This window comes from Schistocerca cancellata, chromosome 1 (genome assembly GCF_023864275.1).
Source record: "Schistocerca cancellata isolate TAMUIC-IGC-003103 chromosome 1, iqSchCanc2.1, whole genome shotgun sequence".
In the NCBI taxonomy this organism is placed as follows: Eukaryota; Metazoa; Arthropoda; class Insecta; order Orthoptera; family Acrididae; genus Schistocerca; species Schistocerca cancellata.
In genome coordinates this window covers 985,508,131-985,531,733 of record NC_064626.1, presented here as the reverse complement: position 1 = coordinate 985,531,733, position 23,603 = coordinate 985,508,131, and the positions used below count along the sequence as shown (strand labels likewise).

At 37.8% G+C, this 23,603-nt stretch overlaps 1 protein-coding gene across 1 annotated transcript in view; it reads right to left on the bottom strand.

Annotated features, from left to right (window-relative positions):
* Positions 1-4,251, bottom strand: part of LOC126088487 (flotillin-1) — a 176,294-nt gene extending 172,043 nt beyond the window's left edge. Inside the window, exon 1 of the mRNA XM_049906630.1 lies at positions 4,091-4,251. Coding sequence (XP_049762587.1) covers positions 4,091-4,142 — 52 coding nt within the window. The 5' untranslated portion in view covers positions 4,143-4,251. The remainder of the gene's footprint in view (positions 1-4,090) is intronic.
* Positions 4,252-23,603: the final 19,352 nt, after the last annotated feature.

The window sequence follows — 23,603 nt, the reverse complement described above, 5'->3', positions numbered from 1 at the left end:
TTGGAAATGGAAGATATTGCACGCATGGCGTGGCCTACTCACTCGTTCAATTTGAATCTCAGAGCATGTTGGGGATGAAACTTCCTAGCTGATTAAAACTGTGTGCCAGACTGGGACTCAAACTGGGGACCTTTGCGTTTTGCTGGCAAGTGATCTACCAACTGAGCCACCCAAGCATGACTCACAACCCGTCCTCACAGATTTACTTCTGCCAGTACCTCATTTTCTACCTTCCAAACTTCACAGAAGCTCTCCTGCGAAACTTGCAGAACTAGCATTCCTGCAAGAAAAGATAGTGTGGTGACATGGCTTTGCCACAAGCTGGGTGATGTTTCCAGAATAAGATTTTTATTCTGCAGCAGAGTGTGCACTGATATGAAACTTCCTGGCAGATTAAAACTGAAGTTTGAAAGACAGGAGACGAGGTACTGGCGGAGTTTTAATCTGCCAGGAAGTTTCATATCAGCACACACTATGCTGCAGAGTAAAAATCTTGTTCATGCCTGGGATGTACTAGGGACATGGCTTACATCACATCAGTATCCACCAACCACTCTACAAGACTGCAAGTAGCTCTGCGGGAAGAATGGGCGTTATTGCCTCAAAATGAGACTTATGACATCATTCACAGCATGCCGCATCACTGTCAGGCCTGTATTGCTGCCAGAGGTGGTCACACCCCATACTGAGCACATTAACCAGTTGTCGGAATGTTCATGCAAATCTATTAAGTTGGAAACAAATGAAGAACATTCTTGTCTACCATTATGCAATATTGTGGTTGTTTACATTCTTTATTCTTTGCATTGTTACTGCTTTACTGTCACCTGTTTATACTGTTTCGTGGCAAAATAAATGCAACCTTGCAAAATTTGTTTGATGCCTTAATTTTGGACACCACTGTATTTATTCTTCATACTGTTAACAATATACTTGCTGAACTACCAAATTTAGTTGTAACAAATCAAAGGCACGACTACAATACAAGAATCTGTACTTCTCTACTCTTGCCACAAAATAGGTCAACAACAACTAACAATAGTAGTAAGTACATAGCAATTAAAGTATATAACAAATTGTCTAAACATGCCTCAAGCATGCCACTCAAAGTATTTAAGGAAAAGTTACACAACTTCTTGTTAACTAACTTCTTCTATTCATTAGAAGAATTTTTAGAAATGCCCAATATCAACTTAAATATGTAAAAATGTATTTTATAAAACTAATAGGTTAAGTGAGCTGACAAAGTCTATTGCATGTAATATTGCTGAATGATTAATAAGGATTCTGAATCTGAATCAGTCCCCTATGCATTGCTCACATACGGATAAGATTAGAATAATTACAGCACGCCCAAAAGTGTTCAAACAATCGTTCTTCCCATGCTCCATAAGTGAATGGAATGGTAAGAAAGCCTCAACTAGTACAATGGGACGTACCCTCTGCCATGCATCTCATGGTGGTTTGCAGAGTACAAATGTAGATGATATAGCAGTCTGTCACCACTACCTACATCCCAAAAACTAATAAAGATGCAAAAGAAATATTGCCAGTGTTCTGTTCGACTACTGATGGCACATGTATAACATCACATACCAAGTCATCATTATGTTACAAGACAAAGTTGACATCCAGTATCTCTAATCACAATTCGGGTATTTTAAACAGGACAGAGAAAATGTGATACACAGTCCCACAGCCAAAACACGAGAAACACCTGTAATATTCACATGTCTAGTCCAGAACAGCCCTATATTAGATAATACAGGAGATTTACATTATTCAATAGTCTAAATGGCCATTTTAAATAGCAACAAAATAAAAAATCCTTGTAAAATGAACTTAAATCAATTTTGAGAGAACATTTCTTATATTCAGCAAAAAAGCTTCTAGAACTACAAATGGAATCTGTAACCTTAAATGAAAATGATCAGGCAAATTAGAAGTATGTGGCTGCATATGATCAAAGGTCTAATCTGACATACAATTATACAGCTATCGTGTTTCTATTTCTGCATAAGTAGAAAATTTGAGAAAGGAATGTGTGGAGGCATTGGGTACATTTTGCTGTGAGTTTTACACAAATTTTGTCGTGTTCCTTCATTCTTAATATTAAATGATTCTGACTGAAGACTACACAAATATCACAAGCAAAAAATTAGTACCACCAATCACACACTGCAAACTACACACCAGTAAGATGATCACAAAACTCAATTAATGGCCGACTTCACATTTTGTAATACACTGCACAAAAACTCTTTCCTTGTATATTATCAATCTGCCTGTAGACTTCAGAATGGATTTTATATTCTGCAATAAAAGTCTGTAAAAGGTTGCCTACAGCCATCAGTCAGAAAATTGAAAATCTCAAGACATACAAAATTGTGTGAAAGAGTAGATTATTAGCGAGTATTTCTATAATTTAACTGTAAATCTGGCCTCATGGAAGTAAATTACATTTTAACATTCTTGCTAAGCAGGTTCTGACTTTTCCAATGTAAACAAAGTATAAATAAAGCGGGACTCACTGTGGCCACTGGCGTGTGTATTCAGAAATATGTGTGATTGTTTGGTGAATGTGTGTACTTCTAATACAGAAACTTCAAGACCCCAAAAGCTAGAGTAAATACTGCTTACTGTTCTGTGTTTCTATGTTCCACACATCAGTCACTTGCAGGTGAATGGTTGCCTTTCATTTATTTTACATGTTACTCCACCCAGTAACGCCAAGTGTTGCAATGTTTAAAGTGCTGTATAAAAACAACAGCTAATTAGTAGAGGAAGAGCAATAGACGTTTATTTCCAAAGTGTCTCTTTTCCCCAATATACATATAATACGATATACAAGTAATTTCTACAATTCTTAGTGTGAGTAGTACAGCACTACTCATAATGTATTTTTGGTGTACTTTACAGTACGAGCCACTAATTGCTCCTTCTGCCTGTTATTACATACTCACTTCATTTCCCTGAAGGCTACGGAGTTTAGGGATTATACAGTGTGAGTAAATGAAAGAATACACATGCAGTTAAAACTGCTCCTTTATTTCACTCTCTATGGTATGGAATAATTTTCTGAAGTAATATACCAGTAAATAAATATCAATTTATGGAACAAAAACAATAAGTAAGGAGAGTGACCACTCAGAACACTTTATTTTTCTCGTGTACCAATACTCTCAAAGTTAGTACCAGAACAATGTACTGCACGTGTGTAGGGTCAACTCTCACATTAAAAACTTCATAACACACCTTAGTAAGTATTACATCCATGTTGCATATTTCTAGTAGAGGTAATGATATTCCGAATTACATGCCAAAATGCCGACCTTACACACAATTTTCTTATTTGAAACTTATTAGTATATAACACAAAAATTGAAAGTGTAATAACGGAGGTTTTTCTGTATTGGTGTATACTTGAAGCTTTCTAATAAGGTCGCTAAGGCAAACGCAATTTGTTACCATAACATGCTCAATAATAAGTTAGCAAAATTTATTAGAATTTAATAGGCCTACATTAAACTCTGTGCTAATAGGGCCCTAAAAGTGATGCGTAATAGTTGCTCATATATTACCTACATGACAAAACTGAAGTAAATAATTTTAGTACGGCTTTTAATGGTACTTTTCACTTATTACGTATTATAGCAATAACTTAATCTCCTTCGTTTGCTACTTGTTTACTTGTGAACTAAATAAGTGACAGAACTAATAGCAATCGTCGGCGACAAATTGTCTTGTGCGTGAATATCAGTGCTCTGAACCTATCTTCACATTTCAATGCATTTCTTTCGGTATCACGGATAAACAGTTGAATCAACAATTCACTGAAGGAGCTGCCGACAAAGCTAGCGTGCTAAGACGCATAACATGTAAGTGGCAGAGAACACATGTTACAGACAATTTTCTGTTTGGGGAGATGGAGGAATGTAAAGCTACAGTATCTCAAACTGGTAATAAATAAAAGCAGCATTTCAGGTGTAATCTTTCCCATCTACAAGCATCATAGCCTCGCATAAACTTCAACCGTATCAACGATTACGTATATCAGATTCCAAACAAACGCCACGCCCACTTCTCTCACCTGAAATGACGAGGGCCTCATTTGGCCCACAAGTTACAAAGCCCCACGTCATGGTGCAGACTGAAACAGATGAGCTCCTGTAAAAACTGGAGACTGGTTATAGCAGATATGGCAGACTTAATAAGCTACCAGGAAAACCATTTCAACAAATGGCGTACCCGCCACGGGGCTTGCGCAGTATGCAACCGCCAAATTCGAAAGTCAGTAGAAAAGTCAACATGAACGTTTGCTCCAAATCACTCATTTTTCTTATTCCGTCGATTATGCAAGCTTCGCTCTAAAGAGGGCTGTAATTCTGCGGTATTGCGAAACGTAATGTTTTATTTCCTCCAACCACATTTTGTTAATCATGGTTAGGGAAACACACTTGTAATTACACTTACTAGCAATTTTTTCCAAAGACACAGTGAGAAGAGTTATTACTTATATGCCTCCTTCCGATTCACTAGAAGCTCACTTTTAATTTGACAATCATAAGGAAGACGGATCAGTGAGTTCTGAAAAATTACAAGTCCATCCTGAAAAATCGGACAGTGCTGCAGTCGCTACCGCGGGCAAAAAAGGTCTGTGTGATTCATGCTATCTTTCTTCGTACACATAATACAGTAAAGAGGGTAAAGTCGATCCAACTTTAAGCTTTTTTATTGATTTTATGGGTTAGTCCTCCAGGGACCATAGGATTAGCATTCCCACGTCTCGCTGGTCCTGCCATCTGTAGACTAGAATGAGAAACACGTGAAAATTCCCGCCGCTGCCAGCAGTCACTCTGGCAACAATCGACAGAGCATTGTATGTCTGTTGTGCTCTATCTGGTGGCAAGTAGACGTCTTTTTGATGTAATTTCGTGATTTTGTTTGTATATCTACAGACAATTGCATTTGTAAGTAATTCCACGATACTTATTCGATATTTTATGCAATTTTCTTCATGTTAACGCATGAAAGAAATTTTCTAGTCCATTCCAACACATCAAAAATATGTTGTTAACATGTGGGAATATTTGCTCCTGCGGCCCCATGTGTCTGGCACCTATTCAGACTTTTAGTGTAGACTATAGGCCTGTTTACTGATGTGTTATTAGGTACATTCACTTAGCTTAGGTTTCTGCAGAATTACTTTACCAGAGAGGAAGATGTGCTAGAATATCTCTTCTCACTTTCTGAGAATGAGTCAGTTTCTGACACTGAATCATACGATGTTTCAACTGATGAGGAAAGTAATATACTGACAATCCACCCACAATCTCCTGCTCCTTTCAACAACAAGTGCATTCAATAGGAAACAATGTTTCAGTCCATGTAGTGTGTTCAGTCTTCACAAGTTCTCCCACAGAGTCGAAATAAATTTCAGCTTTGGGTGATGATGATGAGAGTGCTGTTAACTGATTGGGATGAAACACTGCCTCAGTGTTTAGACATAGATTCTGTTAGAAAAAGCTTAGCATTGCCAAAGAAAGCATCCTCTAAAACGAATCGTTCATATGAGTATTTTCTTGAAGTCTTCAATGAAAATATCATTCAGAATATTGTAGAACAAACAAATTTGTACGCATCTCAAGAGCGATACAATTTTCGACTGAGCTCTGAAACACCTGTAAGAACAAAGAACTTGGTGGCCACAACAGGCTCTGAAATAAAAGAATTTATTGGGTTGCTTATCATTACAGACATCCACAAATTGCCCCATTTATCAAATTACTGGAGGTCAGATACCCTTCTGCATGTCAGAGCATACTCTCAAATGGGCCAAAAATTTTTATAAAACGTTCATCTGATCGATAATTCGAAGGCAGTGGGGAAGGCTGCTTATGGATATGATAAACTATACAAAGTGAGGCCCCTGACTGACGCCCTAAATGCTACTTTCTTAGAGGCATATAATGATCTAGGCAGATTATTCGTTGATGAAGAACCTTTCAAGGGAAGATCGAGCGTAAAACAATATATGCTCATGAAGCCTATAAAAAAAGGGTACAAGGTCTGATGCCTGTCTCACGCTAAGACAAGCTATCTACTGAAGTTCCATATCCGTTGTGGAAAAGGGGAAGACAATATTGCCAATATTCAATTGGTGAAAGGGTTGTACTTGAATTGTGTTCATCTTTGAAAAAACAGTTAATTTATTGTTGTATTTGGCAACTATTTCACTTTGTACAACCTAATGAAAACACTTCTGGATAATGGAATATATTCTGTAGGTACTGTCAAGGATCAACAGGAAAGGTCTTTCAGAAATGATGAAGGAAAATAGCACACTTTCACAAGGCGAGTTCAAAGGTGCAGATAAAAGATTCAGTCGTCGTGATAAAGTGGCAAGACACAATGACAATAACAGTTTTATCCACAGCAACATCTCCCAAGGATATTACATTAGTTTCCAGAAAAGGAAGAGATGATTCCATATGCAGCATTGTTTGACCAAGCGCCGTAAGTTTGCGCAACAGTGTAATGGGCGATGTGGATCTCTTCAACCAGAAATGGTGGCACAGTATTTTTTTTTATTTTCTGGTTGATGCTGCCATTTTGAATGTGTTTATAGTGCATGCAGCAGTCACAGGAAGTGGAGAGCAGCTAACATTCCATTTACAGATTGCACAACAATCACTGTCAGGTTTCTCGTGAAATGATGTGGATGTCCACCTGTATTCATTTAAAAAAAAGCAGACAGCATGGGTGAACATCTACCAAAGAATATTGTGAAGTACAGACGTTGTCATATGTGCAGTGCAAGAAAAGAAGAAAAAAGGATGAGAATAATATGCTCAAATTGCAATGTGGCTTTGTGTGTAGATCCATGTTTCAGACTGTTCCATAGCATCTAGAGTTGAATTTTTGTTAATATTTTATGAGTAAAAGATAATCTAGCAATGCTGTTTACTTTTTTATTTTGTTTTGCAGTGTCAATATTTACAATAAAAAATTACTAAAAACTTGATAGTATCATCTCACAGTCCATGGGAAGCCATCTTCCCACATAAATTAAAAAAAAATAGATGACCAGTTTTTTTTTATTTTTCCATGGTATGGCATAGGTGATTCATAGGGAGTCACTGAACTACAGACTGTTATCCATAATTAGATCAGAAAAATGTTCCCATGAAAAGGTTAAAGAAAAACAAAATTTCTATTTTCTAAGAGTGTCAATTGTTCTTTAAATGCGATCAAAGTTACCTGCCTAAGTAGGCTAAAGTCGATCACTGATTAAACTTAATGGGAGATTGTCTTTAGAATGTTATAAGAGTATAGTGGATCACTATAAAATAAAATAAAATAAGAACTTTTAACCTTTTTCCCTGTCCTTTTTTTGTTTCACTTGTAGATTTTTTATTTTATTTATTTATTTATTTATTTTTTTTTTTGAGGAGGGATCCTCTTCAAATGCTCGGTAAAGATTCCTAACCAGGAAAAGTCTGCAGAGGTATCCTTTTCCTCATTATCAGGAATTCTACTTAACAGTTTGTCTGGATTGAAGGGAACTATACCAGAGCCACAAAATCCAGACTTCACATTTTCTTCAGTTCTGGTACAAACTTCATCGAAGGCTTAATTCAGCATGTGCGGGATCTCGGTCTTTCGCAATGTCCCTCTGTTCTTCATATTCTAAGTGTTCAAAACTTTCCACCATGCAGACTTCAAAGGGCGAAAACATGCCAAGGGGTTTGGCAAATATGTGTTGTATTTAGTATAAGTAGAATAAAACTTATGCTGTTTTCTTCACAGCAATGGATTATATCAATGGACATGCGGTTTGATAAGTTATCACCAATAATGACCTTACACCCATCCTTCCTCTTTACATAATGTAGGAGAACCTTGTTGAACCAATCATTGAACATTATCATGCAGAACCATCAACCTGAATTTCTATTCAACGCTGAACCTTGGTCCCCTCCTTCACACCAACCAGGATATAAGTGTTCTGCTTTATAAACTGTATATGGAGAGAGAGGAATTCAGTCAGCCGCTGCATCCATCATTAGATCTGTACTACTTTTTGAGGTGTCCTATGATCCTTTTCACATGCTTTGCACCACACTTAACTATGGCTTTCGTGGATCTACGATCACCAGCAAAATTAGTTTCATCAGAATTTATTACTTTTCCTTGGAGCACTCCATCAATAGATTCTAGAAGGTTCTCAAAGTAATTTTTCATTTCTTGTTTAGTGATAGCGCAACTTGATCACTTCACATTCTGTGTGGAAGCTCCTTATGACGACAGAGGAAACTTTTCCTTCTTTATGGAGATCACTGCTTGCCCGATATATAATCTTTGAAACGCTTCTCGCCCTTACCCTCACAATTCAGATGGTATTAAACAATATCCACAGCATTCTCGAACATTTTGTGGAAATCCCCATGCTGCACTAAGCATGATACCTTCTACTAATTTCTTTTTGTACTCAGCACTAAGTGCAATTCAGTGGCCGTAATTAAGAGGATGTCTGTTACGGATTCTGTCCTTCAGTGTTGTGTATGGCAACGCATACTCCAGTAATGCTCGCCTAATACTCATTCTGGCAGATTGGACAGCCTTCAATGCCAGTTCCAAATACTTGGAAGAATAATTTCAATTTCAAACAAGTTCAACCTTCTTTCTATAATTAGATGGTATGGTCGACTTTACTATATAAATATACAAATTTTATTATATTAATAAGTAACTGTCTTAAGATTTACAATTTGAGGAACGCCAAGTTCAGGATAGGATCGTAAAGCAATTTACTTAAGTATTCTTTCTTCTTTTTCATCATAATGAAAACATGATTCTCTGTGCTTCAGATTGATTTCGTGTGATGGAAGAGAATTGAAAATAACACCTTTCATTCATATTAATGTTAGGTTACAAAATGCACTGTTGTCACGGAATTTGTACATTCATAAAGCTCCATATTATTGTAACTGTGAGTTAGTGTTGCTATCTAGCGAAATACCAAAATTTATCAAAGATAATAGACTCAATATATAGAAAGTCGCAAGTGACCGATTTTACTCTCGATGATCTATTTTACCCTTTTTTGCGGTATGTTCCCTTTCAGAACTGGCTACAGATTGTACACACTAAAGAAGTATTCAAGAACAAGCATTTTTTCTAGGACTCTCTTGCGCGAAAATGTGTTTTCGTTATCCACACAAAGTAATCGAACCATTCACTATATGCGCCAATGAAGTTGAAACTTGGCACTGCATCTGATGGTAACGACTGTAATGGCATATCTGATTTATAGTCGCTCCCATCAGATCCCATCCTGAGTGTCAATTTAGTTTACACGTGTAGTAATTCGTTTTACTCACACCCCAACCTGTTAATTAAATACCTGTTACATAGTTTGCAGACACTAGCTAAATTTACTTTATTTAACACTCTTCCTACTTTTTTTCACCATCTTCAGTAGTACTGCAAAGATGGTAACTCTGAACTAAGTACATTATTAATACTGTGATATCACATTTACATTTTTACATTACACTAGTTGTATTCCATGCAGCCCACTGCTTCTCTGAATGTAGAAATAAACTGAAGAAGTACACTTAATTTAAATCAAGTGTAGTACAGTGAAACGTCTTAACAGTAGTAAATCTATCTATGAACTAACATGAAACATTAAATTTAATTGTTTCTGTGATGGTTCTCTTCAGTGGAGCAGAAACAGTTGTTCAAAGAATGTTCCTTAATTCATTCTTACACTCTATCATATTATCTTTGTGACAATGTAGACCACTCTCATAGGTTGCTGAATAAATGTGTACCCATGTATCTGGCTCCTTTCTACGCAAGCATTATCCTAGCAGTCAATGTAAGGGTCATTTAAAGTCCTAGTTGTATATATGTCTAAGACATTTGACAGTGTGAACCACTATATCAGCCTGGATAAAATGAGGTTTTATGGACCTGATGGTATAGCCAACCAATAGATAATGGTATATCTAACCAAAAGAACATGCAGAGTTGTATTTAGTAATGCAGCCAATATAATCTGGGGAGAATCCTCTGACTGGGGAGAAATCACATAAGGAGTTACCCAAGGCTCATTAGCTCTGAAATTATTCCTCATACATGTAAATGATCTTCTGTCTAATACACAACAAACAGAATTATTTATTTTTGTGGATAGCACTAGTACTGCAATCAATCCAAGAATACATCCAGCAACAGAAGAAATGGCAAACAATGTTCTTAACATTGTCATTGACTAGTTTTCTGTGAATGGTCTGTCTCTAGGTTTTAAAAAGTCACACCTTATTCAATTCAGCATATCAGAAGGTACTACACCATTGATAAATGTAATACAAGGCGAGGAAATAAACAAACAATGTGAAAACTTCAAAATTTTCAAATTTTTAGATGTCCATTATGACGAGAATTTAAACTGGGAAAAGCACATTTTAAACCTCTTAGTTCAGCTAAATTTGCACTTAAAAACATTACAAATCATGAGGAGAGACAAAGCAGCAAGTTCAAAATGGTTCAAATGGCTCTGAGCACTATGGGACTGAACTTCTAAGGTCATCAGTCCCCTAGAACTTAGAACTACTTAAACCTAACTAACCTAAGGACATCACACACATCCATGCCTGAGGCAGGATTCGAGCCTGCGACCGTAGCGGTTGCGTGGTTCCAGACTGTAGCACCTAGAACCGCTCGGCCTCCGCGACTGGCAAAGCAGCCAGTTGATGACATATTTTGAGTATTTTCATTCAATAATGTTATATGAAATAATGTTTCTGGGGTAACTCATCTTTAAGAAGGAAAGTCTTCTTTGCTAAAAAAAAAAAAAAGTGCTGTAAGAATAGCATGTGGTGTTCACCAATGAGCTTCTTGAAGTCATCAGTTTAAGGAGTTGGGCTTTCTTACTACTGCTTCACAGTGACCTAATCCTCGTGACATTTGATGCAAATAACACGCTGCACTTCAGAAGGAACAATGGTGTGCATAATTACAATACCAAGAGGAAAGATGATATTTGTCACTCCACAATAAAATGTCATTAGCACAAAAAACTGTGCATGATGCTGCAACTAAAATTCTTGATTACTTAAAATTAAAATGTCTGACAGATTGCAAATAAAATTTGAAAACATACTGAAAATGTTTCCCCCTGACATCACCTTCTATTCCATAGAAAAAGTTCTATTATTGTAATGTGCAAAAAGTGGTGAGAAGGAGTTAGTAACTCACATCCATACATTTAATAATAATAATAAACTTATAAATGTTCAGCATGTATCCATTTTTACCAATTAATTTGTGATGAGTTTGTAAAACGACCCACATAAGTCTGCAGGCTTCCCCAGCCAGAGACTTTTTGAATAAAATAATTTAGGGTTTGAGGCCAAGTCATTTAAAAACACTAAAGCAACTAAATTATCGAGTTTTCCACCAATTTATTGCTGTTCTCTTCAGGGCCATTAACTGCTCTGTAGAGGAACACTGCAAGTCGCTCAAATCATGAGCAATTTAGTTGCTTCAGTGTTTGAAAATGATGCAGCCTAACACCCGAAATTATGGAACATGATTTGTTCCACATCATTACGATTTATCATGCAAATGTTCCATGGAACATGAGACTAAGTAACTAACACATGATTATGGTGTGTTTTTTTATTCATAATGACAATGGTGTAGTTGTCAAAGTACTCAGTTTTTTTAAAGATCTTTGCAGCATGTTCTAGGACCAAACACAAATTTAATTCCTATAAAACACTCCTCTACTCCGAAAATACGGTGTGTGTAACTTGAATTTCCCCAGAAGATAATTCCATTTCAGTAATTAAAGAAATGGAATGTGCATGTACTGGACACATAGCTGAAGAAAGGCTCTTCGTTAATTCTAGGAAGTGGGTTTTCCAGTTGAGATTATGATCTATCTTTAGTAGCGAAATTTAAGACTTTCTGTACTTCATTGTTTGAGAAAACTTTTCCTAATTTATTTTCAGTTCTATCTGAAGCAGCGAATGGTATTATTGGGTCTTGTCAAAAGTGAGTAATAATCCATTTCCTTTGAACTATATGTTGATTTTTTTGAATATTTCATTAGGTGCCTTTACAGTAAGCAGTCTGTAACTATTTTTATTCTTATACTTGTATCGTCTGCAATAAGGACAAAGTATCAGTCTTCTGAAACTATAAGTGAAAGATCATTTATATAATATCAGAAACAACTAAGGACCCGAAATCCGAAACTTGTGCTACACTGTGACTGATTTCAAACTGAGTGACTATCGTTACGTGACTGACATGGAACTGATACACATTGCTTTCTGTCATTGAGATAACATAAAAACCATGAAGCTCCCTGGTCTACTATTCCATAATATTTTAACTTCTGCATTAAGATTTCATGGTTCACACAGTCAAAAGTCTTAAACAAGTACCCAGCGATAATAATTTTAATAAATCGTCTGTCAACACACAGAGAATCTGTTCAGTTGATATTCATTTTTGAAATACGAACTGTTTTATACTGTTTTACTTTTCCTAGACTAAGTGTTTATACTGTCGATTGTACGCGACCTTTTAGAAAATTTCTAAAACAGAAGTAGTGATGAGACATGTCATTAACTATACACCGACGTTTCTCCCTTTTTTTGTGAAGTTACTTGACAACAGCACGTTTAAGTCTTTCTAGGAGAGTACCAATGTGAATGATTTATTGGATACAGTGTGATAAGTGTAAAGTGGTCAATTAGCTTCCGAGTTCTAACTCGGCAAAAGTTTTTAGAATCGGACTTCATCAACGACCTACATAACCAACATAGACTGGCCAAGGCGCCGCCTATTTGAAGACAACTTAAAACTTAGTCATCATGTTTTGCAATGTCATGTTAAGCAATATCCTCGTCTGCTAGCACGCAGTCATATGGTTTATGGTTTTGTGTGTCATACAATGAAATTTGTTAATACCTGTCACAATTTTTTGTTTATTTATTGGCTGCATGAAGCTTTCCGGGAAATAATTTCTGAATATGAAATGCGTTTTTCGTGTACTATGTCATCTCAAGCGTGATGTTTGTGATGTGCGAGCAGCTTTGTTATTCTGGTGAAGAATGTGTCTTACCCTACAGATACTGGTGAATTTCTGTACAACTCTTACTTACAGTTATTACACCTCTGATGTGGATGATGTTTAATGCGTTTTGCGCTAGGAAGTTGTGCCTTACGCATCTATCAAAAAAATATATTGATATAGGTTGCTAGTGCTTATTGAGGAAGTAGGCAATAATAGTCGTAAATAAATATTTTAATATGTGATTCGACGATTTACTATCATTGCTATTGAGGGCAAATCCAGATACATGGGCTACAGATTCCAGTGTCATGATTTTTGTGTGGGTTTCAGCAATTCTAATGCAATGTAGGACTGTTGTGTTTCATCACATATTGCATTAGGATTTTCTTCTTCAGAAAAGAGCATTTCCCAGATGCTCTAAGATGAGAAGAGTGTATTTAACTACACTTGAGTGGTCTGACCACTTGTTCCTGAATTATGTTGGTTATCCATTTTTATGTCAGTTCAAGGTTTTTCAAAGGAATACTGTACAAGAAATGAAGACTAGCTTACAGTTAATACACATGCCTCTTGGTATTTATTGTCTAATACATAATTTTATTCTGGGAAAACATGTATTGTTGAAACACTGTTGTTGTTGTTGTGGTCTTCAGTCCTGAGACTGGTTTGATGCAGCTCTCCATGCTACTCTATCCTGTGCAAGCTTCTTCATCTCCCAGTATCTACTGCAACCTACATCCTTCTGAATCTGCTTAGTGTATTCATCTCTTGGTCTCCCTCTACGATTTTTACCCTCCACACTGCCCTCCAATGCTAAATTTGTGATCCCTTGATGCCTCAAAACATGTCCTACCAACCGATCCCTTCTTCTAGTCAAGTTATGCCACAAACTTCTCTTCTCCCCAATCCTATTCAATACTTCCTCATTAGTTACGTGATCTACCCACCTTATCTTCAGCATTCTTCTGTAGCACCACATTTCGAAAGCTTCTATTCTCTTCTTGTCCAAACTAGTTATCGTCCATGTTTCACTTACATACATGGCTACACTCCATACAAATACTTTCAGAAACGACTTTCTGACACTTAAATCTATACTCGATGTTAACAAATTCCTCTTCTTGAGAAATGCTTTCCTTGCCACTGCCAGTCTACATCTTATATCCTCTCTACTTCGACCATCATCGGTTATTTTACTCCCTAAATAGCAAAACTCCTTTACTACTTTAAGTGTCTCATTTCCTAATCTAATTCCCTCAGCATCACCCGACTTAATTTGACTACATTCCATTATCCTCGTTTTGCTTTTGTTGATGTTCATCGTATATCCTCCTTTCAAGACACTGTCCATTCCGTTCAACTGCTCTTCCAAGTCCTTTGCTGTCTCTGACAGAATTACAATGTCATCGGCGAACCTCAAAGTTTTTACTTCTTCTCCATGAATTTTAATACCTACTCCGAATTTTTCTTTTGTTTCCTTTACTGCTTGCTCAATGTACAGATTGAATAACATCAGGGAGAGGCTACAACCCTGTCTTACTCCCTTCCCAACAACTGCTCCCCTTTCATACCCCTCGACCCTTATAACTGCCATCTGGTTTCTGTACAAACTGTAAATAGCCTTTCGCTCCCTGTATTTTACCCCTGCCACCTTCAGAATTTGAAAGAGAGTATTCCAGTTAACATTGTCAAAAGCTTTCTCTAAGTCTACAAATGCTAGAAATGTAGGTTTGCCTTTTCTTAATCTTTCTTCTAAGATAAGTAGTATGGTCAGTATTGCCTCACGTGTTCCAACATTTCTACGGAATCCAAACTGATCTTCCCCGAGGTCGGCTTCTACCAGATTTTCCATTCGTCTGTAAAGAATTCGCGTTAGTATTTTGCAGCTGTGACTTATTAAACTGATAGTTCGGTAATTTTCACATCTGTCAACACCTGCTTTCTTTGGGATTGGAATTATTATATTCTTCTTGAAGTCTGAGGGTATTTCGCCTGTCTCATACATCGTGCTCAGCAGATGGTAGAATTTTTTCATGACTGGCTCTCCCGAGGCCATCAGTAGTTCAAATGGAATGTTCTCTACTCCCGGGGCCTTGTTTCGACTCAGGTCTTTCAGTGCTCTATCAAACTCTTCACGCAGTATCTTATCTCCCATTTCGTCTTCATCTACATCCTCTTCCATTTCCATAATATTGTCCTCAAGTACATCGCCCTTGTATAAACCCTCTATATACTCCTTCCACCTTTATGCCTTCACTTCTTTGCTTAGAACTGGGTTGCCATCTGAGCTCTTGATATTCATACAAGCGGTTCTCTTCTCTCCAAAGGTCTCTTTAATTTTCCTGTAGGCAGTATCTATCTTACCCCTAGTGAGACAAGCCTCTACATCCTTACATTTGTCCTCTAGCCATCCCTGCTTAGCCATTTTGCACTTCCTGTCGATCTCATTTTTGAGACGTTTGTATTCCTTTTTGCCTGCTTCATTTACTGCATTTTTATATTTTCTCCTTTCATCAATTAAATTCAATATTTCTTCTGTTACCCAAGGATTTCTATTAGCCCTCGTCTTTTTACCTACTTGATCTTCTGCTGCCTTCACTACTTCATCCATCAGAGCTACCCATTCTTCTTCTACTGTATTTCTTTCCCCCATTCCTGTCAATTGTTCCCTTATGCTCTCCCTGAAACTCTGTACAACCTCTGGTTCTTTCAGTTTATCCAGGTCCCATCTCCTTAAATTCTCACCTTTTTGCAGTTTCTTCAGTTTCAATCTGCAGTTCATAACCAACAGATTGTGGTCAGAATCCACATTTGCCCCAGGAAATGTCTTACAATTTAAAACCTGGTTCCTAAATCTCTGTCTTACCATTATATAATCTATCTGATACCTTTTAGTATCTCCAGGATTCTTCCAGGTATACAGCCTTCTTTTATGATTCTTGAACCAAGTGTTGGCTATGATTAAGTTATGCTCTGTGCAAAATTCTACAAGGCGGCTTCCTCTTTCATTCCTTCCCCCCAATCCATATTCACCTACTATGTTTCCTTCTCTCCCTTTTCCTACTGACGAATGCCAGTCACCCATGACTATTAAATTTTCGTCTCCCTTCACTACCTGAATAATTTCTTTTATCTCGTCATACATTTCATCTATTTCTTCATCATCTGCAGAGGTAGTTGGCATATAAACTTGTACTACTGTAGTAGGCATGGGCTTTGTGTCTATCTTGGCCACTATAATGCGTTCACTATGCTGTTTGTAGTAGCTAACCCACACTCCTATTTTTTTATTCATTATTAAACCTACTCCTGCATTACCCCTATTTGATTTTGTATTTATAACCCTGTAATCACCTGACCAAAAGTCTTGTTCCTCCTGCCACCGAACTTCACTAATTCCCACTATATCTAACTTTAACCTATCCACTTCCCTTTTTAAATTTTCTAACCTACCTGCCCGATTAAGGGATCTGACATTCCACGCTCCGATCCGTAGAACGCCAGTTTTCTTTCTCCTGATAACGACGTCCTCCTGAGTAGTCCCCGCCCGGAGATCCGAATGGGGGACTATTTTACCTCCGGAATATTTTACCCAAGAGGACGCCATCATCATTTAATCATACAGTAGAGCTGCTTGTCCTCGGGAAAAATTACGGCTGTAGTTTCCCCTTGCTTTCAGCCGTTCGCAGTACCAGCACAGCAAGGCCGTTTTGGTTAATGTTACAAGGCCAGATCAGTCAATCATCCAGACTGTTGCCCCTGCAACTACTGAAAAGGCTGCTGCCCCTCTTCAGGAACCACATGTTTGTCTGGCCTCTCAACAGATACCCCTCCGTTGTGGTTGCACCTACGGTACGGCCATCTGTATCGCTGAGGCACGCAAGCCTCCCCACCAACGGCAAGGTCCATGGTTCATGGGGGGGGGGGGTTGAAACACTAAGGCACACAAATGCAGTAGGGAGATGCACTGTAATCATGTTAGCTGCCTGAGATTCCAAGTGACGACAAAGATCCAGAAAATTTGATGTAGGAATTTGTCAGGCAGAACAGTTATATATATATGAAATGTTGCATGTGAAAACATACTGGTGCCTTGTGCTCCTGCAGGTTTTCCCAGCGTCTTATGTGTTTATGCTCTTCACGGGTATGCTGCCGGATATGATCGTCTTCACTACACGATATTTCCGCGATCCATCTTACCGCTATCTTCAGGTGCGATCCCTGAGTACACAATAGCGCTGGAACTGAATGAACGTCAGAAACGGCGGCTCCTTTATACCCCGGGTCCAGGCCACTGCGCCTGCGCGAGAAGCGGAAGAGCTGCTCCCTGCGAGGCGAAGAATTGCAGCGCCGCTGGCGATAGAAACTGGCGAAAATGATAAATCGCAAACTAAGATGTAGCGGGTCGAAAGCCAGACCGTTGTTGTTTTATATCCGATAAAATAGGGTTCCATATATTGCTTAAAGGAAAACATTTATCTCTATTAATAACGTCATCAGATTATCGTATTTCGGTGGATTCCTTGAGCACACAATCACCATAACTAGAAGCTAGAGCAGTGATTTACGTCTCTTTAAACGACATGTTATGCCCTTCATTGAGACAATGTTCGGCAACAGTAGATTTTTCATGCTGGAACAGACGTATGTGAGACTGATGTTCCACACATCAGTCATGAACAGTGCAAATAGTTTGTCCAATATAGGCCTTTCCACAACGGCAGGGAATTCTATAAACTCCAGGCTTTATTAATCCCAAATCATCTTTAACAGATCCAAACAGGACTCTAGTCTTGGCCAAATGCAAAATAACACTTTTAATATCATATTTTCTGAGAATTCTAGAAATTTTCGAAGAAATACTTCCACTAAAGGGTAGAAATGCAACTGATTAACTAGTATCTGGCGCTGGTTCTCTTGATGGTCCCAACTGAAAAGCACTATTAATTTGATAATCGGCATATCCATTGAGCCTGAAGACAGCCCTAAGATGATCCAATTCCTGTGTCAAAATTTCAGAATCAGAAATGGCATAAACTCTCTTGACCAATATGCATAGAACTCCCATGCACTGATGTGGTGGGTGACAGCTCGTAGAATGAAGATAGCGGTCCGTATGTGTGGGTTTATAGTATATGCCATGTCCCAAGGTACCATTTTCATTTCTGTGTTCCAGAACATCCAAAAAAGGTAATTTTCCGTCTTTTTAAGTTTCCATTAAAATTTGATTCATGAATGAAGACAGTTAAAATTATCTAAAAACTGATTAAGAGCTTCCATTCCATGTGGCCAAACAATGAAAGTATCATACACATATCGCAAATAACAAGTAGGTTGAAGAAAGAAGTCGTGAGTGCGACATCTTCAAAATCTTCCATAAAAAGATTGACGACAATAGGGGAAAGAGGACTCCCCATAGCCACACCGTCAGTTTGTTAAAAAAATACGCTAGAAAATAAAAAGTATGTCGATGTCAACACATGGCGACACAGCTCAGTAGTTTTATCATCCAGAAGTTGATCAATTAACAACAGGGATTCTCGCGCAGGCGCAGTGGCCTGGACCCGGGGTATAAAGGAGTCGCCGTTTCTGACGTTCATTCAGTTCCGGCGTGATTGTGTACTCAGGGATCATACCTGAAGATGGCGGCCACATGGATCGCGGAAATATCATGTAATGAAGACAATCATATCTGGCAGCATACCCATGAAGAGCATAAACACACTGGTGCCATGCTTTTACATCCCAAGTTTATCATTACTCCGATAAATACAATTGTACATTGCACATGTTTTATTATCAACAAAATATTTTTAATTTCTATTTCGATCACCTAAGCATATCATTTTCTAGCATCAGTTACATCTGTTCAGCAGAAAAGTTCGGTGAGCCTGGCGTTAAAAATACGGCGACGAATGTTGCTTGTTGCTGTCACTCAGAGCGCTGTAATGCCTAGATAGCATGGAGGAAAAAAATTGTATTCCTCTGTGGATGGTACTATCTCCACAACAAGTCTTGCCACCGTTATTTACTCTTGCTGTTGCAGTTACTTGTAGCTAATTTAATATGACTTATTTCATTTCTAAGATATTCATTTCCCAAGTGACCCCCTTCCTCATTTCATCTGAAAGTTACTGTCTAGCTTTAAACCTGGTTAAGAACTGGTAACATTTTACACGTTAATTTAATATTCCAACAGGAATCGAAATGTTCATTTGCAACTCACTTGGTAAAATAGTATAGTTTCTAATAACCAAAGAAAACATTGTGATGTTCAGAGTCTAGCAATAATTTGGAATGACAACACTTACACCTTTGATTGTTAACTTTACATAAAAAGTCATCGTTAATGTTTGTATATGGACACGATATCCATAAATATTGTATGAGAAATCCCATTGTAAATTAGTTCAAATACATTCAAATTCAACAGGAGCTGGTACGATGGTAGGATTTATTCCCATTCAGACATGTGTTTCACAAAACTTTCAAATGTCAAGCAGAGCTATAACTTGCGGTGGCAATTTTTTGTCTTATGACCATTTGCTCTCACTCTGCATGAATCAAATGTCAAGTGGTTGGTCGAATGGCACTCAGTACTGTATCGAGCTACACCACCTGTCGCGAAATCTCGCGTTCATTAAAACTTGAGTATTGTTTGCTCAACTTTAGTTAACGCATGATTATGGTCTTTTCAGCCTAAAACCGGAAACTAAATAAATATACCCTGTAGAACAAGCATTTGTGCCTCCTGAGAACTTTTTTAGAGTGTGTCGCTTATATCATTTTAGTTATATGGAAGTGATGACTGCAGCTCTGACTCTGAATTTAAATCATAATTCTATACAGTGACTCGTAAACAAAATTACTACTACGCTAGACAAGCCATCCAGCTGTAGATACTTAGCATTTCCCACGCAAAGTCAGAATGGGTTTTACATAAATACTAGTGAACCCAACAATGCTTAGCAATTGCTAAATGCATATGGTAATTGGATTTGGATTTACATTCTAACCCGCCCCCCACCTTCTCTGTGCATTACTTCTTCTCTGTTTCTGTTAGTCTCCACCTTCCCCTCTCTCTGTCCACATCCTTCTTCCCCTCTCTATGTCCATTTTCCCCCACCCTTTCTCTGTCCATCTCCTCTTCTCTCCTCTCTCTGACCTTCATTATTGTTATTGCTAAGATAACCTTCACTGGGAATTGTAGTCACTTGAAATGATTGGGTAAATTGGTTTGGTTTATTGGTATGTAGTGTATGCAAGAGACCCCTCCAACTGCTGGATCTGTGAGGCTAACAGCTTCAATTACAGTATTTTGCATAGTTTTAACCTTCAAGTGGGTAGGATTGCAAAGATTTGGACAATTTGTATTCTGTAGTAGTATTCTAATCAGAAGCTGATAAGCCATAAACATGAGTTTAGTTTGATAAGTCTGCGAAAAGAGCAAGAACAAATATTTGCTTCGTAAAAATCTCACCTTACTTCTCAACATAATCTCCTTTGGGGGATACACACTTGGTGTAGCGATCATACAGCTTTTTCATCTCACCATAAAATGCAGGTTGTGTCAAACTCTGCAAAATATTCGTTGACTGCAACTATCACTTCATCATTTTATGTAACTGAAGGTGGAGGAGGGAGAAAGGAAAGGAAAGCGAAGGTACTAATGATATCTGCTGCATTGGAACTTTATGCAAAATCAGCAGCAATGAGTGAAAATGTGTACCAGATTGGGACGAGAACCTAGGATCTACTGCTTATTAGGGAGTTGTGTTAACCACTGCGCCACCCCAAAACAGTGTCATCATAAATGCATGGACTATCTTGATACGCTCCCTGGCCGACCCACATTCCTTTCACCTATCCACAGGCCCCATCCATGTCCTCCATGCTCGTTGATTTTAGATTCCTACTGGAGGTCCAACGTAAACGTGCATCCACGCTGAAGTTCGCGTTTTAATTAACCACTGAGGTGAATCAGTTATATGAATGCAGACATGTCCAAAAGAACAGACACCAGACATTCATATAACTTCCTCATTCGATGAAAATTTGTTTCCAAGCAAGCCAAAGCTTTAAGTTAGGGAATAGGAAGAAGGCATTTGGGACTAAGTCTGGTGAATAGGGTGGTTGAGAAACCAATTCAAAGCCCAGTTCATGCACTTTTGGCACAGTTATTACTAATTTGTGAGATGCTCCCTTATTCTGGTGAAAGTACACTTTTTGCTTGCCAGTCTTTTCCATTTTCTCCCAACAGATGCTTCAAACGATCCGATAATGAAGCATAATAGGATCCAGTTATTATTCTTCCTTTTTCCAAGTAATCTGATAGAATTATTCCTTGGGAATCCCAAAAAGAAGTGGCCTTACCATAGCAGCTGAGAAAATGGTCTTTGCCTTCTGTGCATTTTCGTCCGCCTTTATCCATCGTTTTGACTGCTATTTTGACTCTGATGTGTAATAACAGATCCTGGTTTCATCAACAGTCACAAATTGGCGCAAAAAGGTCTTGCAGATTGCCAGACATTGTGCTGAAATGTTGTGCCAGATGCTCTTTTGATCGATTGTGACCAATTGCAACACCCACCTCACACACAGCTTCTTCATGGCCACTTCAAGATGGAAGATATTATGCACTCACTCGAATGAGATGCGTACAGTCTCAGCAACCCTACTAATTTTTAATAAGCGGTGTTGCATTACTTATCATGGATTTTGTCAACCGTTTCTTTTATGGTGACCTCAATTAGATGGCTGTCTAAACTCATAATCCAGAAGTCAATGGTCTTCAATGATGGTGCAGAGTCCATGTGAACTTCATCCAAATCTCTTTTTATTTGTGTGGCAGTCTAACTGTTCAACGTTTAATAAGGTCACAAAACTCCGTTTTTCTCCATTCTGAATCGTAGTCGATACACTGACTGACTAAGATGGCTGTCAACAACGAAGTGCATTCTGTAAATAGTTGAAATTCCTTATAGATGCTTAGAATAATCAAGCTTACCAACCAAGAAAGTACAACAAAATGTTAAATTCTTTCATGGACATTTATCAGACTTATCCCACCAGCCTTGTAAAACTTTCCTGTTTTATGTAAAAACAATGGTGAGGAAGAAAACAAAACAGCACACTGTTATCAATACAATTTTTGTTTGACATAAAGAGCACAGCGTGTTTATAAGGACAAGAAAAAAAATTCCCAGATTTTCCAGTTAAAAATACACTTTTTGTCAGGTGAAAATACACTTTTTGCTGGTGAAAATTGACTTTTTCGCAGGTGAAAATTCACTTTTTCCCAGATGAAATTACATTTTTTTCTTTGTTAAGTGTCATTGTACTTTCTATCAGAGCTCCAAAACTTATCAGTCCTTTGAATGGTTTTCACCTGCATAGATCTTCCCATTACTTTAGGCCACGAAAGCTAGAAAAAACAACGTTTTGTAAAGATCTTTGATGTACAGCAATATTTATATTGCATAATTTCATATTACGGAAGTATAAACACAATATCCACCAAATACAGCATGGTAGCTTTCGAAGTACTGAAATCTAGATTGCGACGCACTTTTGTCAGTCAATTGCGGTTCATGTCATGCAATCTCCCCAGACGTGTGATGTATTCTGCCAATAGCAGTATCATAGGACATGTGATGTAGTCAACCAGAAGCAATATCACCGTGAAGTAGTGCGAACACGCAGATAAGAAAAGTTAATGGCTTAAATTAATATGCAACCATATAGCTACAAGAAAAGCTAAGAGTGTACATATATATGGATCGTCAAAAAGTTTTTGCGGTTTTTTCCCGAGGGTGTGGTAGGGCAGAATCGTAAGAGCAGAGCTTAAATTTCAGCAGCTGAATATTTCAAGTGAACACGATTATAAATTTCACCGCTGTGCACCGCACTTTTCTTAGGTTATCTGGGTGAATACATATTCAGTCAAGCAGTTACTTTTCCATAGAAAAGCCAGTTACCTGTGAAATTGCTCTAGAATTTACTTCACACTTTTTCTGAAGGATGATTATACTTTCTGCCATCGTTATTGCATAATTTATAGTCTATGAAAGACCTAAAATAAATATGACCAATTATCTTTGAAACTTTAGCGTTGTTACCGTTCAAGACATACCAAACACAAGTGTGCCAGTAAAATTGTAAGTAACGGCATAAATGGCTGATCTTTTGGGCCCAACATTTTTCGAAGGGCCTGGACTTCAATGTTAAGATTTGGATGAGTGTCCAACGCTCTGTAATTTAAGAAATGTGTCGCACATTCTCACACGTAACATAATTTATCTTGCATGAAAGGAAATCTACTTTGAAAGTAACGCTTATCAAACGACCATTCGCAATATTTTCCAGCCACCTGTTAGAAATGTAAACAGTTATGACATCATGCTCATCTTAACGAGGCTCACAAAAAAACATGCATCGAAAGCAGTTTGTTGTTATGAAGTATTGCATAGTCTTTGACACATTTTGCTGTTGGCAGATGCTTGTG